Raw genomic sequence first — 19,667 nt, 5'->3', positions numbered from 1 at the left:
ATGTTGTACAGTGACTTTTTTCGACATGCTATGCTATGACTTTTTTCGACATGCTATGCTTTGACTTTTTTCGACATGCTATTCTATGTATATACTATGTATGCTCTTCACAGTAAAAGCACTTCCTGTTTCATGCTCTTCACAATAAAAGTAAACACAACTGAAACAATTGACAACATACTATGACTTTTTTCGACATGCTATACTATGACTTTTTTCGGCACGTTGTACAGTGACTTTTTTCGACATGCTATACGATGACTTTTTTCGACATGCTATACGATGACTTTTTTCGACATGTTATACGATGACTTTTTTCGACATGCTGTACTATGACTTATTTCGACATGCTATACTATGACTTATTTCGACATGCCATCGCCGGACTTTTTTAGACATGCTACACTACGACTTTTTTAGACATTTTTTTTTTAGGTATTCTATGAATGAACTTGTATGTCGAAAAAAGTCAGTATAACATGTCCAGACCAGAGAGATGGTGGTCGACTTCAGGAGGAAGACGACGGCTCCACAACCGCTGAGAATTCTGGGAGAGGATGTGGACATGGTGGAGTACAAGTACCTGGTGTCTCCATCGACAGCAGACTGAACTGGCAGAACATCAACGCTGTGTACAGGAAGGGGAGGAGTCAACTCTTTTTCTTGAGGAAACTTCGATCCTTCAACGTGTGCAGCAAGATGTTGGAGATGTTCTACAGTCTGTTGTGGTCAGTGCACTGGACTCCTGTAGTCTGCTGGGGAAGCAGCGTTGGACACCAACAGACTTAATAAACTGGTTAAGAAGGCCGGCTCCATCATTGGCTGCAAACAAGACTATCTGGAAGAGGTGGTGGAGAGGAGGACACTGAAGAAACTATTATCCATACTGGATAACCCGGACCACCCTCTCCATCACCTCCTGCAGGAACAGAGGAGCACTTTCTCCAACAGACTGATGCAGCTCCGCTGTCACAAGGACAGATTCAGAAAAACATTCCTGCTCTCTGCTATAAGACTTTACAATAAATCACCTCTGGCCAGATCATCCTCCACATAAGTACACACTGCTTCACTGTTTGCTGGGGTTCATTTTTAATTTTTGCACTACTGTTTTACACTGAGGCAGATAATTCAACACTATTCTATTTCATTGTATATACTGTGTTTGTTTGATCTTATATATTCAGATATTTGATTTGTCATACGCTGTTATTCTGTTGTATATATTGTGCATTTTTTAAGACTTAATATTTTGGTTACTCTGTTACTTTGCTTTTTGGTGTGTCTTGCTGCTGTAACATACAAATTTCCCCCCGGGGATGAATAAAGTATCCATCTATCTCGAAAAAAGTCTTGAGTTTCAACAGGAAACGTTTCTACATCTTAACATTTGAAAGAGCAGCTTCATAACTTCACGATATATTTATAAAAATACTTGTTTACATACATTGTTTAAAATCTGCTCTCGTCACATTTAAATAATCCACGAGTTTTGAAAGAAAAAAACAGATTCAAGAAATAAGAAGAATAAAAGCAAAGAAATTAAATTGTTTTTAAAAGAACAAAAAACATCTCAACAGTCACATGTTAAACTTTATTAATCGCAACAGTTTAAATTATTCAGTTAAATACACAAAGCGTTATGAAGAGTTAGACTAATGACTTCCAGCCGCAGACCAACCGATGACCTCACTTCCTGTGTGTCGCTCTCTAAGCGTTGATTGGTTCCTGCTGGTTGTTCTGACGTTTGACCACAAAAACCTTCTGACCGGAAACCGTCACCATGTAAACAAAGTCCTCCAGAGTCACTGAGGAGAGAAGACGGAACACGTGAGAGAGGGAGTCACTACAGGTGAGAGGGAGAGAGTCACTACAGGTGAGAGAGAGAGAGTCACTACAGGTGAGAGAGGGAGTCACTACAGGTGAGAGAGAGAGAGTCACTACAGGTGAGAGAGAGAGAGTCACTACAGGTGAGAGAGAGAGAGAGAGTCACTACAGGTGAGAGGGAGAGAGTCACTACAGGTGAGAGAGGGAGTCACTACAGGTGAGAGAGGGAGTCACTACAGGTGAGAGGGAGAGAGTCACTACAGGTGAGAGGGAGAGAGTCACTACAGGTGAGAGAGGGAGTCACTACAGGTGAGAGAGAGAGTCACTACAGGTGAGAGAGGGAGTCACTACAGGTGAGAGAGGGAGTCACTACAGGTGAGAGGGAGAGAGTCACTACAGGTGAGAGAGGGAGTCACTACAGGTGAGAGGGAGAGAGTCACTACAGGTGAGAGGGAGAGAGTCACTACAGGTGAGAGAGAGAGAGTCACTACAGGTGAGAGGGAGAGAGTCACTACAGGTGAGAGGGAGAGAGTCACTACAGGTGAGAGGGAGAGAGTCACTACAGGTGAGAGAGGGAGTCACTACAGGTGAGAGAGGGAGTCACTACAGGTGAGAGAGGGAGTCACTACAGGTGAGAGAGGGAGTCACTACAGGTGAGAGAGAGAGAGTCACTACAGGTGAGAGGGAGAGAGTCACTACAGGTGAGAGAGGGAGTCACTACAGGTGAGAGAGAGAGAGTCACTACAGGTGAGAGAGGGAGTCACTACAGGTGAGAGGGAGAGAGTCACTACATGTGAGAGAGGGAGTCACTACAGGTGAGAGAGGGAGTCACTACAGGTGAGAGAGGGAGTCACTACAGGTGAGAGGGAGAGAGTCACTACAGTTGAGAGGGAGAGAGTCACTACAGGTGAGAGAGGGAGTCACTACAGGTGAGAGAGAGAGAGTCACTACAGGTGAGAGAGGGAGTCACTACAGGTGAGAGAGAGAGTCACTACAGGTGAGAGAGGGAGTCACTACAGGTGAGAGAGAGGGAGTCACTACAGGTGAGAGAGAGAGAGTCACTACAGGTGAGAGAGGGAGTCACTACAGGTGAGAGGGAGAGAGTCACTACAGGTGAGAGGGAGAGAGTCACTACAGGTGAGAGAGGGAGTCACTACAGGTGAGAGAGAGAGAGTCACTACAGGTGAGAGGGAGAGAGTCACTACAGGTGAGAGAGAGAGTCACTACAGGTGAGAGAGAGAGTCACTACAGGTGAGAGGGAGGGAGTCACTACAGGTGAGAGGGAGAGAGTCACTACAGGTGAGAGAGGGAGTCACTACAGGTGAGAGGGAGAGAGTCACTACAGGTGAGAGGGAGAGAGTCACTACAGGTGAGAGAGAGAGTCACTACAGGTGAGAGAGAGAGTCACTACAGGTGAGAGGGAGAGAGTCACTACAGGTGAGAGAGGGAGTCACTACAGGTGAGAGAGAGAGAGTCACTACAGGTGAGAGGGAGAGAGTCACTACAGGTGAGAGAGAGAGAGTCACTACAGGTGAGAGAGAGAGAGTCACTACAGGTGAGAGGGAGAGAGTCACTACAGGTGAGAGAGAGAGTCACTACAGGTGAGAGGGAGGGAGTCACTACAGGTGAGAGGGAGAGAGTCACTACGGGTGAGAGGGAGAGAGTCACTACGGGTGAGAGAGAGAGAGTCACTACGGGTGAGAGAGAGAGAGTCACGACAGGTGAGAGAGAGAGAGTCACGACAGGTGAGAGAGAGAGAGTCACTACGGGTGAGAGAGAGAGAGTCACGACAGGTGAGAGAGAGAGAGTCACTACAGGTGAGAGAGAGAGAGTCACTACAGGTGAGAGAGAGAGAGTCACTACGGGTGAGAGGGAGAGAGTCACTACGGGTGAGAGAGAGAGAGTCACGACAGGTGAGAGAGAGAGAGTCACTACAGGTGAGAGAGAGAGAGTCACTACGGGTGAGAGGGAGAGAGTCACTACGGGTGAGAGAGAGAGAGTCACTACGGGTGAGAGAGAGAGAGTCACGACAGGTGAGAGAGAGAGAGTCACGACAGGTGAGAGAGAGAGAGTCACTACGGGTGAGAGAGAGAGAGTCACGACAGGTGAGAGAGAGAGAGTCACTACAGGTGAGAGAGAGAGAGAGTCACGACAGGTGAGAGAGAGAGAGTCACGACAGGTGAGAGAGAGAGAGTCACTACGGGTGAGAGAGAGAGTCACTACAGGTGAGAGAGAGAGTCACTACAGGTGAGAGGGAGAGAGTCACTACGGGTGAGAGGGAGAGTCACTACAGGTGAGAGAGAGAGTCACTACAGGTGAGAGGGAGAGAGTCACTACAGGTGAGAGGGAGAGAGTCACTACAGGTGAGAGGGAGTCACGACAGGTGAGCGGCTGGCCTGGAAACAGTGTTGGTTACCTGACATGCGTTTGAAGGGCGGCTCAGGTGATCCAGGTAACTTAAACCGACTCGCTGTTCGAACCATCTGCATCATCACCGCTGCTGTGTGCTCATCGTTCTCCAGCTCACCTGCTGACTGATGACACAACCAAACATCACTTTATTTAAACACCGAATCCTTCAGCAGCTCACAACGATTCAGATTAAACAACGATTTTGCATTAAACAACAGATGCAGATGAACGTTAAAGAGAACGTTAGAGAACGTTAAAGAGAACGTTAGAGAGAGCGCTAAAGAGAACGTTAGAGAGAACATTAGAGAGAACGTTAAAGAGAACGTTAGAGACAACGTTAGAGAGAACATTAAAGAGAACGTTAGAGACAACGTTAGAGACAACGTTAGAGAGAACATTAAAGAGAACGTTAGAGAACGTTAGAGACAACGTTAGAGAGAACATTAAAGAGAACGTTAGAGAACGTTAGAGACAACGTTAGAGAGAACGTTAAAGAGAACGTTAGAGACAACGTTAGAGACAACGTTAGAGAGAACATTAAAGAGAACGTTAGAGAACGTTAGAGACAACGTTAGAGAGAACGTTAAAGAGAACGTTAGAGACAACGTTAGAGACAACGTTAGAGAGAACATTAAAGAGAACGTTAGAGAACGTTAGAGACAACGTTAGAGAGAACATTAAAGAGAACGTTAGAGAACGTTAGAGACAACGTTAGAGAGAACATTAAAGAGAACGTTAGAGAGAGCGTTAGAGAACATTAGAGAGAACGTCAGAGAGAACTAGAGAGAACGTTAGAGAGAACGTCTGAGAGAACGTCAAAGAGAACGTCAGCGAGAACGTCAGCGAGAACGTCAGAGAGAACGTCAGAGAGAACGTTAAAGAGACAGGAAGTTGAACTGAGTCCGTTTGTGACTCACGGCCAGAACCCCGTCCTCGCTGATCACCAGGTACCCGAGCTGATCTGGGATCCGCTCCAGACCTGCAGTCAGACCAGCTGTCGTCTGTCAACCACAGATATGGAGATCAGCTCACAAGAGGTGATCATTATATACATGTGTGTGTGTGTATATATATATATATATATATATATATATATATATATATATATATATATATATATATATATATATATATATATATATATATATATATATATATATATATATATAAATTATATATATATATATTATATATATATATATATATATATATATATATAATATATATATATATATATATATATATATATATATATATATATATATTATATATATATATATATATATATATATATATATATATATATATATATATATATATATTATATATATATATATATATATATTATATATATATATATATATATTATATATATATATATATATATATATATATATTATATATATATCTTATATTATCCATCAGAGAACTACAAACATACAGTTCATTTAAAGCTCAATTGAAGAAGTGTTAGTTACTACTGTAACTGCACCTCACTGTCACCTGCCTGCATGTCTGCATGTCTGTCTGTCTGTCTGTCTGTCTGTCTGTCTGTCTGTCTGTCTGTCACCTGCCTGTCTGCCTGTCTGTCTGTCTGTCACCTGTCTGTCTGTCGGTCTGTCTGTCTTGAATTTGCCGGTTGGCCTTCATCTACCCTCATGTCTCTTCTTGTTTCGTGTCTGACTGACTTCTCTATTTAATAAACTCTGCATGCTTTATGTTTGTGGATGTTTTTAGTGTCTAACAATGCAGCATCATCTTTAGCCCGTATTTCTATTTCACAGTTATCTCATTTATTGTCTTTGTGTGTTGGTTTGTCTTCTTCGTAGTATAATTGTCTCCTGAATGATGATACCACTTATATTAATATGCTTTTATAAATGAGCACCACTGTCTCTTATCTAATAAACAAACAGACAGACCGGACGTGCTGACAGGCTAATCAGTACCAGTTCAACTCTGAGAGACTGTAAAGTCCGAGGCAACATGAACGTCACAGCGATAATTCAAATAACTTCAATATGATTTTAAAAAGTCAAACAGGAAACATTAAATTCATCAGAACCATAAACTTTAACATCAGAACTCACCATTTTCTTCTTCTACTGTTTTTGTTTTACGAGCTGGAGCTCAGCTGCATTTCCGGCTTTCTTGCGAAGGAAGCGTGTGCTGCACATGCGCAGTAAAATGTGTCTTTTTTTACATTTACTTTATTTATAAATTGTCAGCATACAGAGTTGATCTGGTCCGAAGTGGCTAAAAACAAATACATATATACACATATATATATACATATATATAAATATATATATATATATATATATATATATATATATATATATATATATTTAGCGGAAGTGACCGGTCAGGTGACCTGCTCACGTGACTCTTCAGTCTCTTGGAACGAACAGAAGCTCCGGTTCTCCTCGTTTCTCTCCGTTAATCGATCCTCTGAAAGCTCTCCGGTGATGGCTGGACGCGGGAAACTGATCGCAGTGATCGGTGACGAGGACACGTGCACCGGATTCCTGCTCGGTGGAATCGGTGAGCTCAACAAGAACCGGAAACCCAATTTCCTGGTGGTGGAGAAGGACACGAGCATCACGGAGATCGAGGAGACCTTCAAGTAAGAAGAGCCTCAGAAACACCGAATATACACGTGATCATCAGTTCTCTGGTTTCTGATGAAACGCATTTAATCACGAGGACGCACACGTCACATCGGTGACGTCACACAAGTGATGCAGTCAGTCGAGAAGAAGTCTGTAAATGCAGTTTGTGTCTCTGATGAGCTGATTTAACGTCAGTGAAAAGTGAGGCCGTGAGGGTTCCGGGCTTCTTCTTCATCATGGATTCATTTCAATGATGTTTCTCAAGCTCTTCGAAATGTCCAAACACTTTTCCACAGTGAACTCTTTACGTTGCTAATTTTCTGACCTCAGTCTGGTGTTCTTCCTCTTCCTCTTCCTCGTAGGAGCTTCTTGGCTCGTAACGACATCGGCATCATCCTCATCAACCAGTTCATCGCCGAGATGATCCGTCACGCCATCGACGGCCACATGCAGTCCATCCCGGCGGTGCTGGAGATCCCGTCCAAGGAGCATCCGTACGACGCGTCCAAGGACTCCATCCTGCGCCGCGCCAAGGGGATGTTCTCCGCCGAGGACTTCCGATAGACGCCGAGCCCTCCCGATCGATCCTCAACCTCTCGTATCGATCCCCCGTATATAAGTGTACCTCTATATCTATACATATACATATACATATATCTATATCTATATCTATATATACATCTATATATATATATCTATATATATATATATATATCTATATATATATATATATATATCTATATATATATATATATATATGTGAACTCCTCGACGGGTCTTCTTCTTCATGATGAATATAATTCAAATGTTTCTTTTCTCTGTGCTGAACACATGTGAATGTTTAATGCGTTTTGTTTCCAGATGTTGTAACTTATTAAAGATTAGAATTGATGTTAAAAATAAAGGATGATGTTGTTTGTGACGTTCTAGTTTGTCTGTTTTATTCAAAGATTCATTTACTTTTTAAATCGGACTGATAACTTTGATTTGTTTCTCATTTCAATGTTTTATTCATAAAACTCGCAGATCCATAAAGTATGACTGTATCTCATTTCGACTTACCATGGGCATGTTTGATTATCAAGACCAACTTTTCATCTCTTTTGTATTTTTTAATCTTCTTTGGTAGTTTTTCATTTATTTCTTTCTGTACATTTATTTTTTATTATATTATATTTATTCCATATTTCCCCGCTGATCCGGGACCAGTTGTTGTTCGGGTTAACCTCTCTAGGCTTCAAAATAAACTAAATAAAAGCATGTCACACTTGACTCTTATTTTGAAAAGAGCCGGTTCCGGATGTGAGCGCAGCGTGTTCCGGTAGCTATAAGAACGTGTGTGTCGGTTCAGTCTCTCCGTACTCAGCGGACCGTCGTCATGGACCCGTGCTCCTTCGCCTCCGTCAGCAGGTGCGTCACCAGACACCTGAACCTCGACCTGCGCGTGGACTTCGGGCGGCGCGTGATCCGGGCCCAGGTGGAGCTCACCGTGGAGGTTCTGGAGGACCGGTTCTCTGCTCTGGTAACGTTACCGGAACCCGGTGCACGTTGGCCTCAAAGCTATAACTGCACAGAATGTTCAACTCAGCTCGCGCTTTAAAATGTTCATTTTTATTGTTTTATACATTTTAAAATCCTTCAGAGTGTGTGTGCGTGCGTGCGTGCGTGTGTGTGTGTGTGTGCTTATGAGGACTGACCGTCAAAAGACCAAAACCCGTAGAAAGCAGGAAGTCTTTTACAAACGCATTGAACACAAATGTCGGATATTAAGACGTCACGCTTTGAACGATATCTATGAATGATTGTACTTGTTGATGTTATTGTTTGTTGTTGTTGTTTCCAGCTCCTCTAACTTCTTTCTTGCAGGCTGGACCCATGAAGAGACTTGGTTCTGGTCACGTGATGAACCATTTGATTGGTTCTTGGCGTTCTGAGCTGATAATAAATGTGAATTGTTTGGAGTCTGCTGTGATCTCAGCTGGACTTTGATTGGATGATGTGAGTGCTGACTCATTAATATCTCGTTAATGAAAGTTATTGATCTGCGTCAGACTTTGGACACCAGAGACCTGCAGGTCGTCTCGGTGAGTGCTAACGGACAAGCGGCGCGCTTTACGATGGGCCCTAAACACAGCTTCAAGGGGACGCCGCTGGACATCACGCTGCCCTTTGACCTCTCCAGGTGACCCCCCCACCTCCTCTCTGTCTTCAGTCGAAGTCGTTTCTAAATGAAATGCCGCTAACGTGCTTGCGCTGTGGACCAATCAGGGGGCAGCACGTGGTGGTGGCGGTGACCTACGAGACGTCTCCGGCGGCGTCGGCGCTGCAGTGGCTCTCGCCTGAGCAGACGGCCGGGAAGGAACAACCGTACCTGTTCAGCCAGTGCCAGGTGAGCAGAGAGCCGTCTGAATCAACTCCTAGTACCAGTGCGGTTAGTCTCGTTAACAGCTGAACGCCTCAACAGTTCGTCAACAGTTCATCGTATGAATGACGTCATCGGTGCATTGAGCGTGAACATCGTGTGTTCTGAATGTGAACGTTGACGGAGCAGCAACGGTCGCTGAGGACTGACGGTTGGAGCAACGTCGGTGTTTCGGGAAGTTGTGTCACGAGATGAAGAAGTCGTCTGTTTGAGATGTCGACAGATTCTTTAAACCGTCGTCTTTGTTCCCGTTTCCTCTGAAGTATTGATCCACAGAAGAGAGACAGGAAGTCAAGTTCTGCTTCTTACCGTTCAGACGCGACGAAGCTTCAGGCTTTCTTCTTCTACGCCAACAATTATTAACCGTCTGTCTTCAACCCAATTTACCCATGACTCACCTGGTTAGGTTAACCAGTTAACCAGTAACCCTAACTTGATCAGGCGTGATTTCACCGGCCGTAGTTCGTTGGACTCTGTGTTTTGTGAACAGACTGTTTGTGGATCCTCGTGTTCACACAACTGTTCACCTGCCTGCAAGTCAGAGTGTTGGTAGAACAAACCTTTAAGTCTTTTAGTTTTCAGAGAAATAAAGAACAAAATACAGATTAATATTAATAATGCTTATAATTATAATGCTGACATCAACACTGATCATCTCTACAATCAATCAGCTTAATAATGTTTCCCTCTGTGTCGTCTTGAAGGCTCATCACTGCAGGAGTCTGGTTCCCTGTCAGGACACTCCGTCTGTCAAACACACCTACTACGCTCAGGTAACACACACACACACACACACACACACCTACTACGCTCAGGTAACACACACACACACACACACACACACACACACACCTACTACGCTCAGGTAACACACACACACACACACACACACACACACACCTACTACGCTCAGGTAACACACACACACCTACTACGCTCAGGTAACACACACACACCTACTACGCTCAGGTAACACACACACACACACACCTACTACGCTCAGGTAACACACACACACCTACTACGCTCGGGTAACACACACACACACACACCTACTACGCTCAGGTAACACACGCGCACACACACACACACACCTACTACGCTCAGGTAACACACACACACACACACACTACGCTCAGGTAACACACACACACACACACACTACGCTCAGGTAACACACACACACACACACACTACGCTCAGGTAACACACACACACACACACACACACAGACGCACACACACAGACGCGCACACACACACACACAGACGCACACGCACGTGAGAGACAATGCAAAGATGTTTGTGAAAGTGTGTCTCAGCTGTGCCCTGTGTCTTGCCTCTCAGGTGTCGGTGCCAAAAGACCTGGTGGCCGTGATGAGCGCCATGAGAGACGGACAGGAAGTCGACCCTCAGGACAAAGACCGCATCGTCTACAGGTTCAGACAGCCGGTCAGTCCTCTCTGCTGCTGCTCATCGCTCCTGTGACGGCACACATTGGTTCATAGGTTTCAGGAAGTAGATGACTGACAGAGCGTAGCTGCATAGCCAGCTCTGTACGGCAGCTCGTGTACTGTAAAGCAGGGGTTCTTAACCTTTTTGACCTCGGGGCCCAACTTTTCAAGGACAAAGTGTCCCGGGGCCCACTCTGACTATATGCATCAAACGTGTCAGAACACCTGCAGGTCATACAGAAACAGAGCAGTGGGCCTTTGGATCAGTACAAATTTAAGATTTTTGTCCGCATAAAATAAAAAAGTATCTTTCAGTATAAATAACTGCCGGTGGCTGTATCTGTACAGGTAAAGGACAGTATAGGGCTGTAACTACACTATCAGTGAACAACTGCCTCAAATTTGAAGAAGATTGGACAAAGTATGACCATTCTACAGAGTTTCTCCATGAAGAGATCCAGGCGGAGCTCTAAAAGGACATTTGGAGACCCAAATGGACACATGGTAACCACATGATATTCTGACACACTAAAGGTGTTTCTCCCTTTATATTTTGATATTATATTATTTTCCTTTTATTTTTAGCCTTTGCAAATTGCAAAAACTACGTATATATGGTGGAAGACATGGTGTGTGAGTGGCGGACTTGCTGTGCTTAATGGCTGCGACCGAGCGCACGAACGAGAATGAGAACAGCTCAGTTACGCAAACGTTGGTTGACGGCTTATGGAAGACGGAATAAGGTTTGTACTATCAGTACTAGCGTTTTCTGAAGGCAGTAGCTCCATGGTAACATCCGCTAGCACGTTGTCGGGTCTGTAATGTGTCTTTTTCCGTCGAAATGCTGCAAGATACGACTTGCAGCGGTTATGGCGACTTTGGACAGTGTGTGTTGGCTCCTTTTGTGGACAAACCATAAGAAATGAAAGAAAATCGATGATTTCTTTGCAAAGATGAGGATTTTGGGCATGCTGGGATACCAAACACGGACATGTTTTGTGACGTATTTGCGCAAACAAGCCGTAGGAACGGAAGGGGAGGGGCTCGAGGATGCCGGTGTTGAACAGGCAAAACCCTTGTTAAATAAATGAGATGATAGAATGTGATGATCACAAAGACGTTTATTATCATGTGTATGTAAACCTGCACACACAACAAGAAGCCCAACAGACTTTCCCACGAGCGTTGGATGTTTCGTCACTCCGTGTCTCTTTATTTTTGAAGGCTTCAGAGCTTCGTTTGATAGCATTAGCTCACATTCCACACACTGAGCCCTCGGCTCTGCCTCGCTGCCTCCGTTCACAAAGCCGTACTTAAGAAAGTCAGGGTTGTACTTGTGCACACATTTAGACTTTTGGGGGGTATGGCACCACTGTCTTCTTCATATTTTCTTTTAATAACTTATCCATAACTTTCGCTACAGGCTAGCGGCTAGCTGAGTGTCTTCTTCTGCTTATTGCAGCTTGTTAAACAACTGACTGACGCATTACCGCCACCAGGTGGTGGGAAGCTGTATTGTAACTGAGCGTCTCATGGATAACAGTGATATCTCTGGTGTCTTCAATTGATAACCTATGCGGTCCCGCGGCCCACAGGTGCAAAACTGAGAGTTGTTTGCGGCCCTCTAGGTGGCGCTCGCGGCCGCGGCCCTATGGTTAAGAATCACTGCTGTAAATGTCCCTAAAACATGTGCTGATGTCAGAGTGTGAAGCTGGTCAATCACCGTTTGTCCTCAGGTGCCCATGCCGTCTTACCTGATCGCCATCGTGGTTGGAGCTCTGGAGAGCAGGTAATCCCTCTCGCCCGCATGTCATTGTGGCACCTGCAGCAGGTAAACAGTGTTTCTCTGCTCTGATTGGTTGACAGGGAGATCGGGCCGAGATCCAGAGTTTGGTCTGAGAAGGAGTTTGTGGACAAAGCAGCGTTTGAGTTCTCTGAGGTGAGTCTGAAACACCAGTGAGCTTCATCCCACTGGTTCAACAGGAACCGGTCCAGACCTCCACTTCAACCAACTCAACTCATGTGTGGAGAGCGTAGACTGAGAGTCACGCTATCGTCACGCTACCATCACTAATGGCTTCCTGCTCCCGTGTCAGACAGAGACCATGTTGAAGGCAGCCGAGGACCTGGCAGGACCGTATGTTTGGGGTCAGTACGACATCCTGGTTCTTCCTCCGTCCTTCCCTTACGGAGGCATGGAGAACCCCTGTCTGACCTTCGCTACGCCCACCCTGCTGGTACACACACACACACACACCCCTAACAATGGTTATTATACCTGACCAGCATCATGTGACTGTTAATCAGCTGATCACTGTCCGTCTCTTCACAGGCAGGAGACAAATCTCTGTCCAACGTGAGTATGAAACCTCTCCTCACCTCTTCACCTCTTGTTCATCTCTGCTCACGTGGTCACATGTTGTTACTTCCTGTCAGGTGATCGCTCACGAGATCTCACACAGCTGGACCGGGAATCTGGTGACCAACAGGACCTGGGAGCACTTCTGGTAAACACAACAATCAGACTCTTTATTCTACTTCCATAAAATAACTTCATAAATGTTCCTTTATAGATTCAAATCGTTTTTTATTCAATTAAATTTAAGAAACAAACCTGCTGATGGTCTCTGAAGGTTCTAGATTTATCAGCATTGTTGTTTGATTGTTCCTGTGGTTTGATTGTTGTTGTGGTTTGTTGTTGTTGTTTGTTGTTCCTGTGGTTTGATTGTTGTTGTTGTTCCTGTTTGATTGTTGTTGTTTGTTGTTGTTCCTGTTTGATTGTTCCTGTGGTTTGATTGTTGTTGTTTGTTGTTGTTCCTGTGGTTTGATTGTTCCTGTAGTTTGTTTGTTTGTTGTTGTTCCTGTTTGATTGTTCCTGTGGTTTGGTTGTTGTTTGTTGTTGTTCCTGTTTGATTGTTCCTGTGGTTTGGTTGTTGTTGTTGTTCCTGTTTGTTGTTCCTGTGGTTTGTTTGTTGTTTGTTGTTGTTCCTGTTTGATTGTTCCTGTGGTTTGTTTGTTGTTGTTCCTGTTTGATTGTTCCTGTGGTTTGTTTGTTGTTGTTGTTGTTCCTGTTTGATTGTTCCTGTGGTTTGTTGTTGTTCCTGTTTGATTGTTCCTGTGGTTTGATTGTTGTTGTTTGTTGTTGTTCCTGTGGTTTGATTGTTGTTGTTTGTTGTTGTTCCTGTTTGATTGTTCCTGTGGTTTGGTTGTTCTTATAGTTTGATTATTAATGTCTCATCATTGATCACGTGACCTGCAGGCTGAACGAGGGTCACACGGTTTACCTGGAGAGGATGATCGGCAGGTCCCTGGTCAGCGAGCAGTTCAGACAGTTCAAAGCCATGGGGGGCTGGAAGGACCTGCAGGACTCGGTGAGGACCTGAACGTGGTCTCGGGTGTGGGTGTTTTTGAGTGATGCTTCTTACCCGTCTGCGTCGTCACTCAGGTGAACACCTTCGGAGCCAACAACGTGCTGACTAACCTGGTCCCCAGCCTGCAGGACGTGGACCCGGACGACGCCTTCTCCTCAGTGCCCTACGAGAAAGGCTTCGCTCTGCTGTACCACCTGGAGGAGCTGATGGGGGGACCAGGTAACACCTGCACACACCTGGACACGTGTCCAGGTCCTGAAGGTTGTTTTTCACTCACCTGTTGGTTTGTTTGGGTCTTCAGAGGTGTTCATGGGTTTCGTGAAGTCCTACATCCAGATGTTCGCTTACGGCAGCGTCACCACAGATGAGTGGAAGAAGCACCTGTTCACCTACTTCAGAGACAAGGTGAGAACCTCTGGATCCAGATCACTACCTCTACAGTCCTGGTTTGTATGAGGACTCTGATCCGCGTCCTTTTCTTTCTCAGGTGGACGTCCTGAACAAGGTGGACTGGAATGCCTGGATGTTCACTCCTGGGATGCCTCCAGTCAAACCTCAGTGAGTTGAGCCTGTCAGACCTCTACCAGGACTCCAGTCTTTAAAACCTGGTCCCCTTTTTGTTCTGATGCCGTTTTATTCGTTGTGTTCAGGTACGACACCACGTTGGCTGACGCCTGCATCGCTCTGAGCCAGAAGTGGGTCAAGGTAAGACCTGGACCCCACGTGGACCTGTGTTCTTCTTTCTGTGTTCAGAGTCAAACAGCCGTCTTCTGCCCCCCTTCAGGCTGAAGACCAGGACCTGAGCAGCTTCAAAGAGTCCGATGTGAAGGCGCTGTCGTCTCACCAGCTCATCGAGTTCCTGTCCCTCCTGCTTCATGAGGTAGACCACCACAGTCCACTTCACTTCACCACAGTCCACTTCAGTTCACCACAGTCCACCTCACTTCACTTCACCACAGTCCACCTCACTTCAGTTCACCACAGTCTACCTCACTTCAGTCCACCTCACTTCAGTCCACCTCACTTCACCACAGTCCACCTCACTTCAGTTCACCACAGTCTACCTCACTTCACTTCACCACAGTCCACCTCACTTCACTTCACCACAGTCTACTTCACTTCACTTCACCACAGTCCACCTCACTTCACTTCACCACAGTCCACCTCACTTCAGTTCACCACAGTCTACCTCACTTCACTTCACCACAGTCTACTTCACTTCACCACAGTCCACCTCACTTCACTTCACTTCACCAGTCTACTTCACTTCACTTCACCACAGTCCACTTCACCACAGTCTACCTCACTTCAGTTCACCACAGTCCACTTCACTTCACCACAGTCTACCTCACTTCACTTCACCACAGTCTACTTCACTTCACTTCACCACAGTCCACCTCACTTCAGTCTACCTCACTTCACTTCACCACAGTCTACTTCACTTCACCACAGTCCACTTCACTTCACCACAGTCCACTTCACTTCACCACAGTCTACTTCACTTCACCACAGTCTACTTCACTTCACCACAGTCCACCTCACTTCACTTCACTTCACCACAGTCTACTTCACTTCACCACAGTCCACCTCACCTCACTTCACCACAGTCTACTTCACTTCACTTCACCACAGTCCACCTCACTTCACTTCACCACAGTCTACTTCACTTCACCACAGTCTACTTCACTTCACCACAGTCCACCTCACCTCACTTCACCACAGTCTACTTCACTTCACTTCACCACAGTCTACTTCACTTCACCACAGTCCACCTCACTTCACTTCACTTCACCACAGTCTACTTCACTTCACCACAGTCCACCTCACCTCACTTCACCACAGTCTACTTCACTTCACTTCACCACAGTCCACCTCACTTCACTTCACCACAGTCTACTTCACTTCACCACAGTCTACTTCACTTCACCACAGTCCACCTCACTTCACTTCACCACAGTCCACCTCACCTCACTTCACCACAGTCTACTTCACTTCACTTCACCACAGTCTACTTCACTTCACCACAGTCCACCTCACCTCACTTCACCACAGTCTACTTCACTTCACTTCACCACAGTCTACTTCACTTCACCACAGTCCACCTCACTTCACTTCACTTCACCAGTCTACCTCACTTCAGTTCACCACAGTCCACTTCACTTCACCACAGTCTACCTCACTTCACTTCACCACAGTCTACTTCACTTCACTTCACCACAGTCCACCTCACTTCAGTCTACCTCACTTCACTTCACCACAGTCTACTTCACTTCACCACAGTCCACTTCACTTCACCACAGTCCACTTCACTTCACCACAGTCTACTTCACTTCACCACAGTCTACTTCACTTCACCACAGTCCACCTCACTTCACTTCACTTCACCACAGTCTACTTCACTTCACCACAGTCCACCTCACCTCACTTCACCACAGTCTACTTCACTTCACTTCACCACAGTCCACCTCACTTCACTTCACCACAGTCTACTTCACTTCACCACAGTCTACTTCACTTCACCACAGTCCACCTCACCTCACTTCACCACAGTCTACTTCACTTCACTTCACCACAGTCTACTTCACTTCACCACAGTCTACTTCACTTCACCACAGTCCACCTCACTTCACTTCACTTCACCACAGTCTACTTCACTTCACCACAGTCCACCTCACCTCACTTCACCACAGTCTACTTCACTTCACTTCACCACAGTCCACCTCACTTCACTTCACCACAGTCTACTTCACTTCACCACAGTCCACCTCACTTCACTTCACCACAGTCCACCTCACCTCACTTCACCACAGTCTACTTCACTTCACTTCACCACAGTCTACTTCACTTCACCACAGTCCACCTCACCTCACTTCACCACAGTCTACTTCACTTCACTTCACCACAGTCTACTTCACTTCACCACAGTCCACCTCACTTCAGGTGTTTGTTCCTTCAGGATGCTCTTCCTCTGACTCATGTGAAGAAAATGCAGGAGGTGTATGATCTCAACGCCATCATGAACTCAGAGATCCGCTTCAGGTAAGAGTCCTGGATCAGGTCTTTCTTTTGAAACTCCGCCCCCTTCCCTGGAAGCCCCCTGATTGGCCCTTCTGCCTCCAGGTGGCTCCGGTTGTGTGTGAGGTCCAGGTGGGAGGAAGCGGTCCCCATGGCGCTGAAGATGGCGACCGAGCAGGGCAGGATGAAGTACACCAGGCCGCTCTTCGGGTACTTCTACACGCTCGGTACATACACTGTGTTGAAAGCAGTTCTCTCGGTGACTCTTGTGTACTTGTACTTTGTCTCCAGAGAGGTCTTCAACTATGACAAGTACCGCGAGGAAGCGGTTCGAGTGTTTGTGGCTCACAGAGCCGCGATGCACCCGGTCACCTCCGGACTGGTCGGCAAAGACCTGAAGGTGGACGCCAGTAAGACCACCAGCCTGTAACGACAAACCAGTGAGACCAGGACCACCAGGACCTCCTTCATGTGTTGAACTTCATTCTTTGGTTAAATTGCTTCTTTGTCTGGAAATGAAGAAATAAAACAAAGACTGAAGTAAACGTCCTCTCTCTCGTCATCATTACCCAGCATGCAACATTGTGTATTTTCCACACATTACACTAATTATAAATAATATCGACAATGTTTTCAAACTGACTAAAGTCAGAGGAAGGACACACTACGTCTGGTTTTTCAAAATAAAAGGTACAAACTACATAAATAAAGATGAACTGGATATTCACAGTGATGCCTGTCAGCAGCTTTTAATAACAGTAATGTGTTTTATGCTCATGTTGATATGAAGGGTCTGATATTCTCTTATATCTATATAATATATACATGTTGAGCACAAACGTATTACACACACACACCTTCCCACACCCCCACACACTCCCCCCCTACACCCCCACACACACCCCCCCCCCCCCCCCCACACACACACACCTTCCCCCCCCCCCCCCACACACACACACACACACTCCCCCCCCTACACCCCCACACACACACCCCCCCCCCCCCCCACACACACACACACACGATGATCACTTATTAACAACATCTTCATCTTTATTATTGATGGAAAACATAACTATACTCTTTCAAAGGAGATATGAAATGATGATGCTTTCAACCAAAAGCTTAAACCATGAATGTAATGCAAACTGAAATGGATCTTTGAATGAAGGCACAGAAACAGGTGAGTTCAGTCACATCTTTAATATCTGATATTACAGACTGTCAGTGATGAAACAGTAACTTTGTTCGGAGACGTCATCAGGAGCCCTGCTGGAAACAAACGGATAAATAAAGTTCAAGTGAAGTAGAGATCTAGTTTGTACAAAGTGAAGCAGAGACGTGTTCCTCACCAGCAGAGCTCGTCCTCTGGTTTCTATCGGCAGGAGAAAGTTTCCCAGAGCGCAGATCACACAGGCCACGGCGAACGGACTGAGAGCCAGAATCACCGACTGAGACATCAGCACCTGAAGTACACACGGGGTCAGACGTCGAGGACAGAAACACCTGACAACTCACCTGAGCGCTTCTCTGGAGGAACACTGGACCCACCTGAGCGATGAACGGAGCGATCATCCCTCCGATCCGACTGAACGACGTACAGAAACCCATCCCCAGAGACCGGGCCACGGTGGGGTACACCTGAGACACAGAGACACCTGTTACCTGAGACCTGATCAACCTGAGACCTGATCAACAAACACCTGAGACACAGAGACACCTGTTACCTGAGACCTGATCAACCTGAGACCTGATCAATAAACACCTGAGACCTGATCAATAAACACCTGAGACCTGATCAATAAACACCTGAGACACAGAGACACCTGTTACCTGAGACCTGATCAATAAACACCTGAGAGCTGATCAATAAACACCTGAGACCTGATCAACAAACACCTGAGACACAGAGACACCTGTTACCTGAGACCTGATCAACCTGAGACCTGATCAATAAACACCTGAGAGCTGATCAATAAACACCTGAGACCTGATCAATAAACACCTGAGACACAGAGACACCTGTTACCTGAGACCTGATCAACCTGAGACCTGATCAATAAACACCTGAGACCTGATCAATAAACACCTGAGACCTGATCAATAAACACCTGAGACACAGAGACACCTGTTACCTGAGACCTGATCAATAAACACCTGAGAGCTGATCAACAAACACCTGAGACCTGATCAATAAACACCTGAGACACAGAGACACCTGTTACCTGAGACCTGATCAACCTGAGACCTGATCAATAAACACCTGAGAGCTGATCAATAAACACCTGAGACCTGATCAACAAACACCTGAGACACAGAGACACCTGTTACCTGAGACCTGATCAACCTGAGACCTGATCAATAAACACCTGAGACACAGACACCTGTTACCTGAGACCTGATCAACCTGAGAGCTGATCAACAAACACCTGAGAGCTGATCAATAAACACCTGAGACCTGATCAATAAACACCTGAGACCTGATCAATAAACACCTGATCAATAAACACCTGAGTCAGAGACACCTGTTACCTGAGACCTGATCAACCTGAGAG

At 45.7% G+C, this 19,667-nt stretch overlaps 4 protein-coding genes across 9 annotated transcripts in view; 2 read left to right on the top strand and 2 right to left on the bottom strand.

Moving 5' to 3' along the window:
• Positions 1 to 1,575: 1,575 nt before the first annotated feature.
• lamtor4 (late endosomal/lysosomal adaptor, MAPK and MTOR activator 4) lies at positions 1,576 to 6,404 on the bottom strand. The gene is made up of 4 exons (XM_079294267.1): positions 6,330 to 6,404; positions 5,157 to 5,240; positions 4,244 to 4,361; positions 1,576 to 1,808 (listed from the first exon to the last, which is right to left on the bottom strand). Exons 1-4 carry the CDS (start codon positions 6,330 to 6,332, stop codon positions 1,711 to 1,713), a joined length of 303 nt encoding a protein of 100 aa, XP_079150393.1. The 5' UTR covers positions 6,333 to 6,404; the 3' UTR covers positions 1,576 to 1,710.
• A 220-nt stretch (positions 6,405 to 6,624) lies between these two features.
• On the top strand, positions 6,625 to 7,975 carry atp6v1f (ATPase H+ transporting V1 subunit F). Its single transcript, XM_079294795.1, has 2 exons — positions 6,625 to 6,865; positions 7,214 to 7,975. Exons 1-2 carry the CDS (start codon positions 6,708 to 6,710, stop codon positions 7,413 to 7,415), a joined length of 360 nt encoding a protein of 119 aa, XP_079150921.1. The 5' UTR covers positions 6,625 to 6,707; the 3' UTR covers positions 7,416 to 7,975.
• A 192-nt stretch (positions 7,976 to 8,167) lies between these two features.
• On the top strand, positions 8,168 to 17,657 carry lta4h (leukotriene A4 hydrolase). Its single transcript, XM_079294435.1, has 19 exons — positions 8,168 to 8,373; positions 8,903 to 9,033; positions 9,120 to 9,240; positions 9,978 to 10,046; positions 10,620 to 10,724; positions 12,463 to 12,515; positions 12,593 to 12,665; positions 12,823 to 12,963; positions 13,059 to 13,082; positions 13,163 to 13,233; positions 13,986 to 14,097; positions 14,172 to 14,316; positions 14,399 to 14,502; positions 14,585 to 14,655; positions 14,748 to 14,802; positions 14,882 to 14,977; positions 17,054 to 17,136; positions 17,218 to 17,322; positions 17,404 to 17,657. The coding sequence occupies exons 1-19, from the start codon at positions 8,230 to 8,232 to the stop codon at positions 17,540 to 17,542; spliced, it is 1,842 nt and encodes a 613-aa protein (XP_079150561.1). The 5' UTR covers positions 8,168 to 8,229; the 3' UTR covers positions 17,543 to 17,657.
• A 643-nt stretch (positions 17,658 to 18,300) lies between these two features.
• Positions 18,301 to 19,667, bottom strand: part of svopl (SVOP-like) — a 10,529-nt gene continuing 9,162 nt past the window's right edge. For 5 of the 6 annotated variants that reach the window (XM_079294308.1, XM_079294307.1, XM_079294309.1 and 2 more), the window contains exons 14-16: positions 18,664 to 18,753; positions 18,465 to 18,578; positions 18,301 to 18,384 (exon numbers count right to left, since the gene is read on the bottom strand). In XM_079294308.1, the coding sequence (XP_079150434.1) occupies positions 18,373 to 18,384; positions 18,465 to 18,578; positions 18,664 to 18,753 (216 nt within the window). In that variant the 3' untranslated portion in view covers positions 18,301 to 18,372. The remainder of the gene's footprint in view (positions 18,385 to 18,464; positions 18,579 to 18,663; positions 18,754 to 19,667) is intronic. The other variant, XM_079294305.1, reaches the window with a different exon arrangement.

Source organism: Melanostigma gelatinosum, assembly GCF_949748355.1.
Source record: "Melanostigma gelatinosum genome assembly, chromosome: 22".
NCBI classification, from domain to species: domain Eukaryota; kingdom Metazoa; phylum Chordata; class Actinopteri; order Perciformes; family Zoarcidae; genus Melanostigma; species Melanostigma gelatinosum.
The sequence above is the reverse complement of the archived record's forward strand: the minus strand, read 5'-3'. Positions and strand labels throughout refer to the sequence as shown.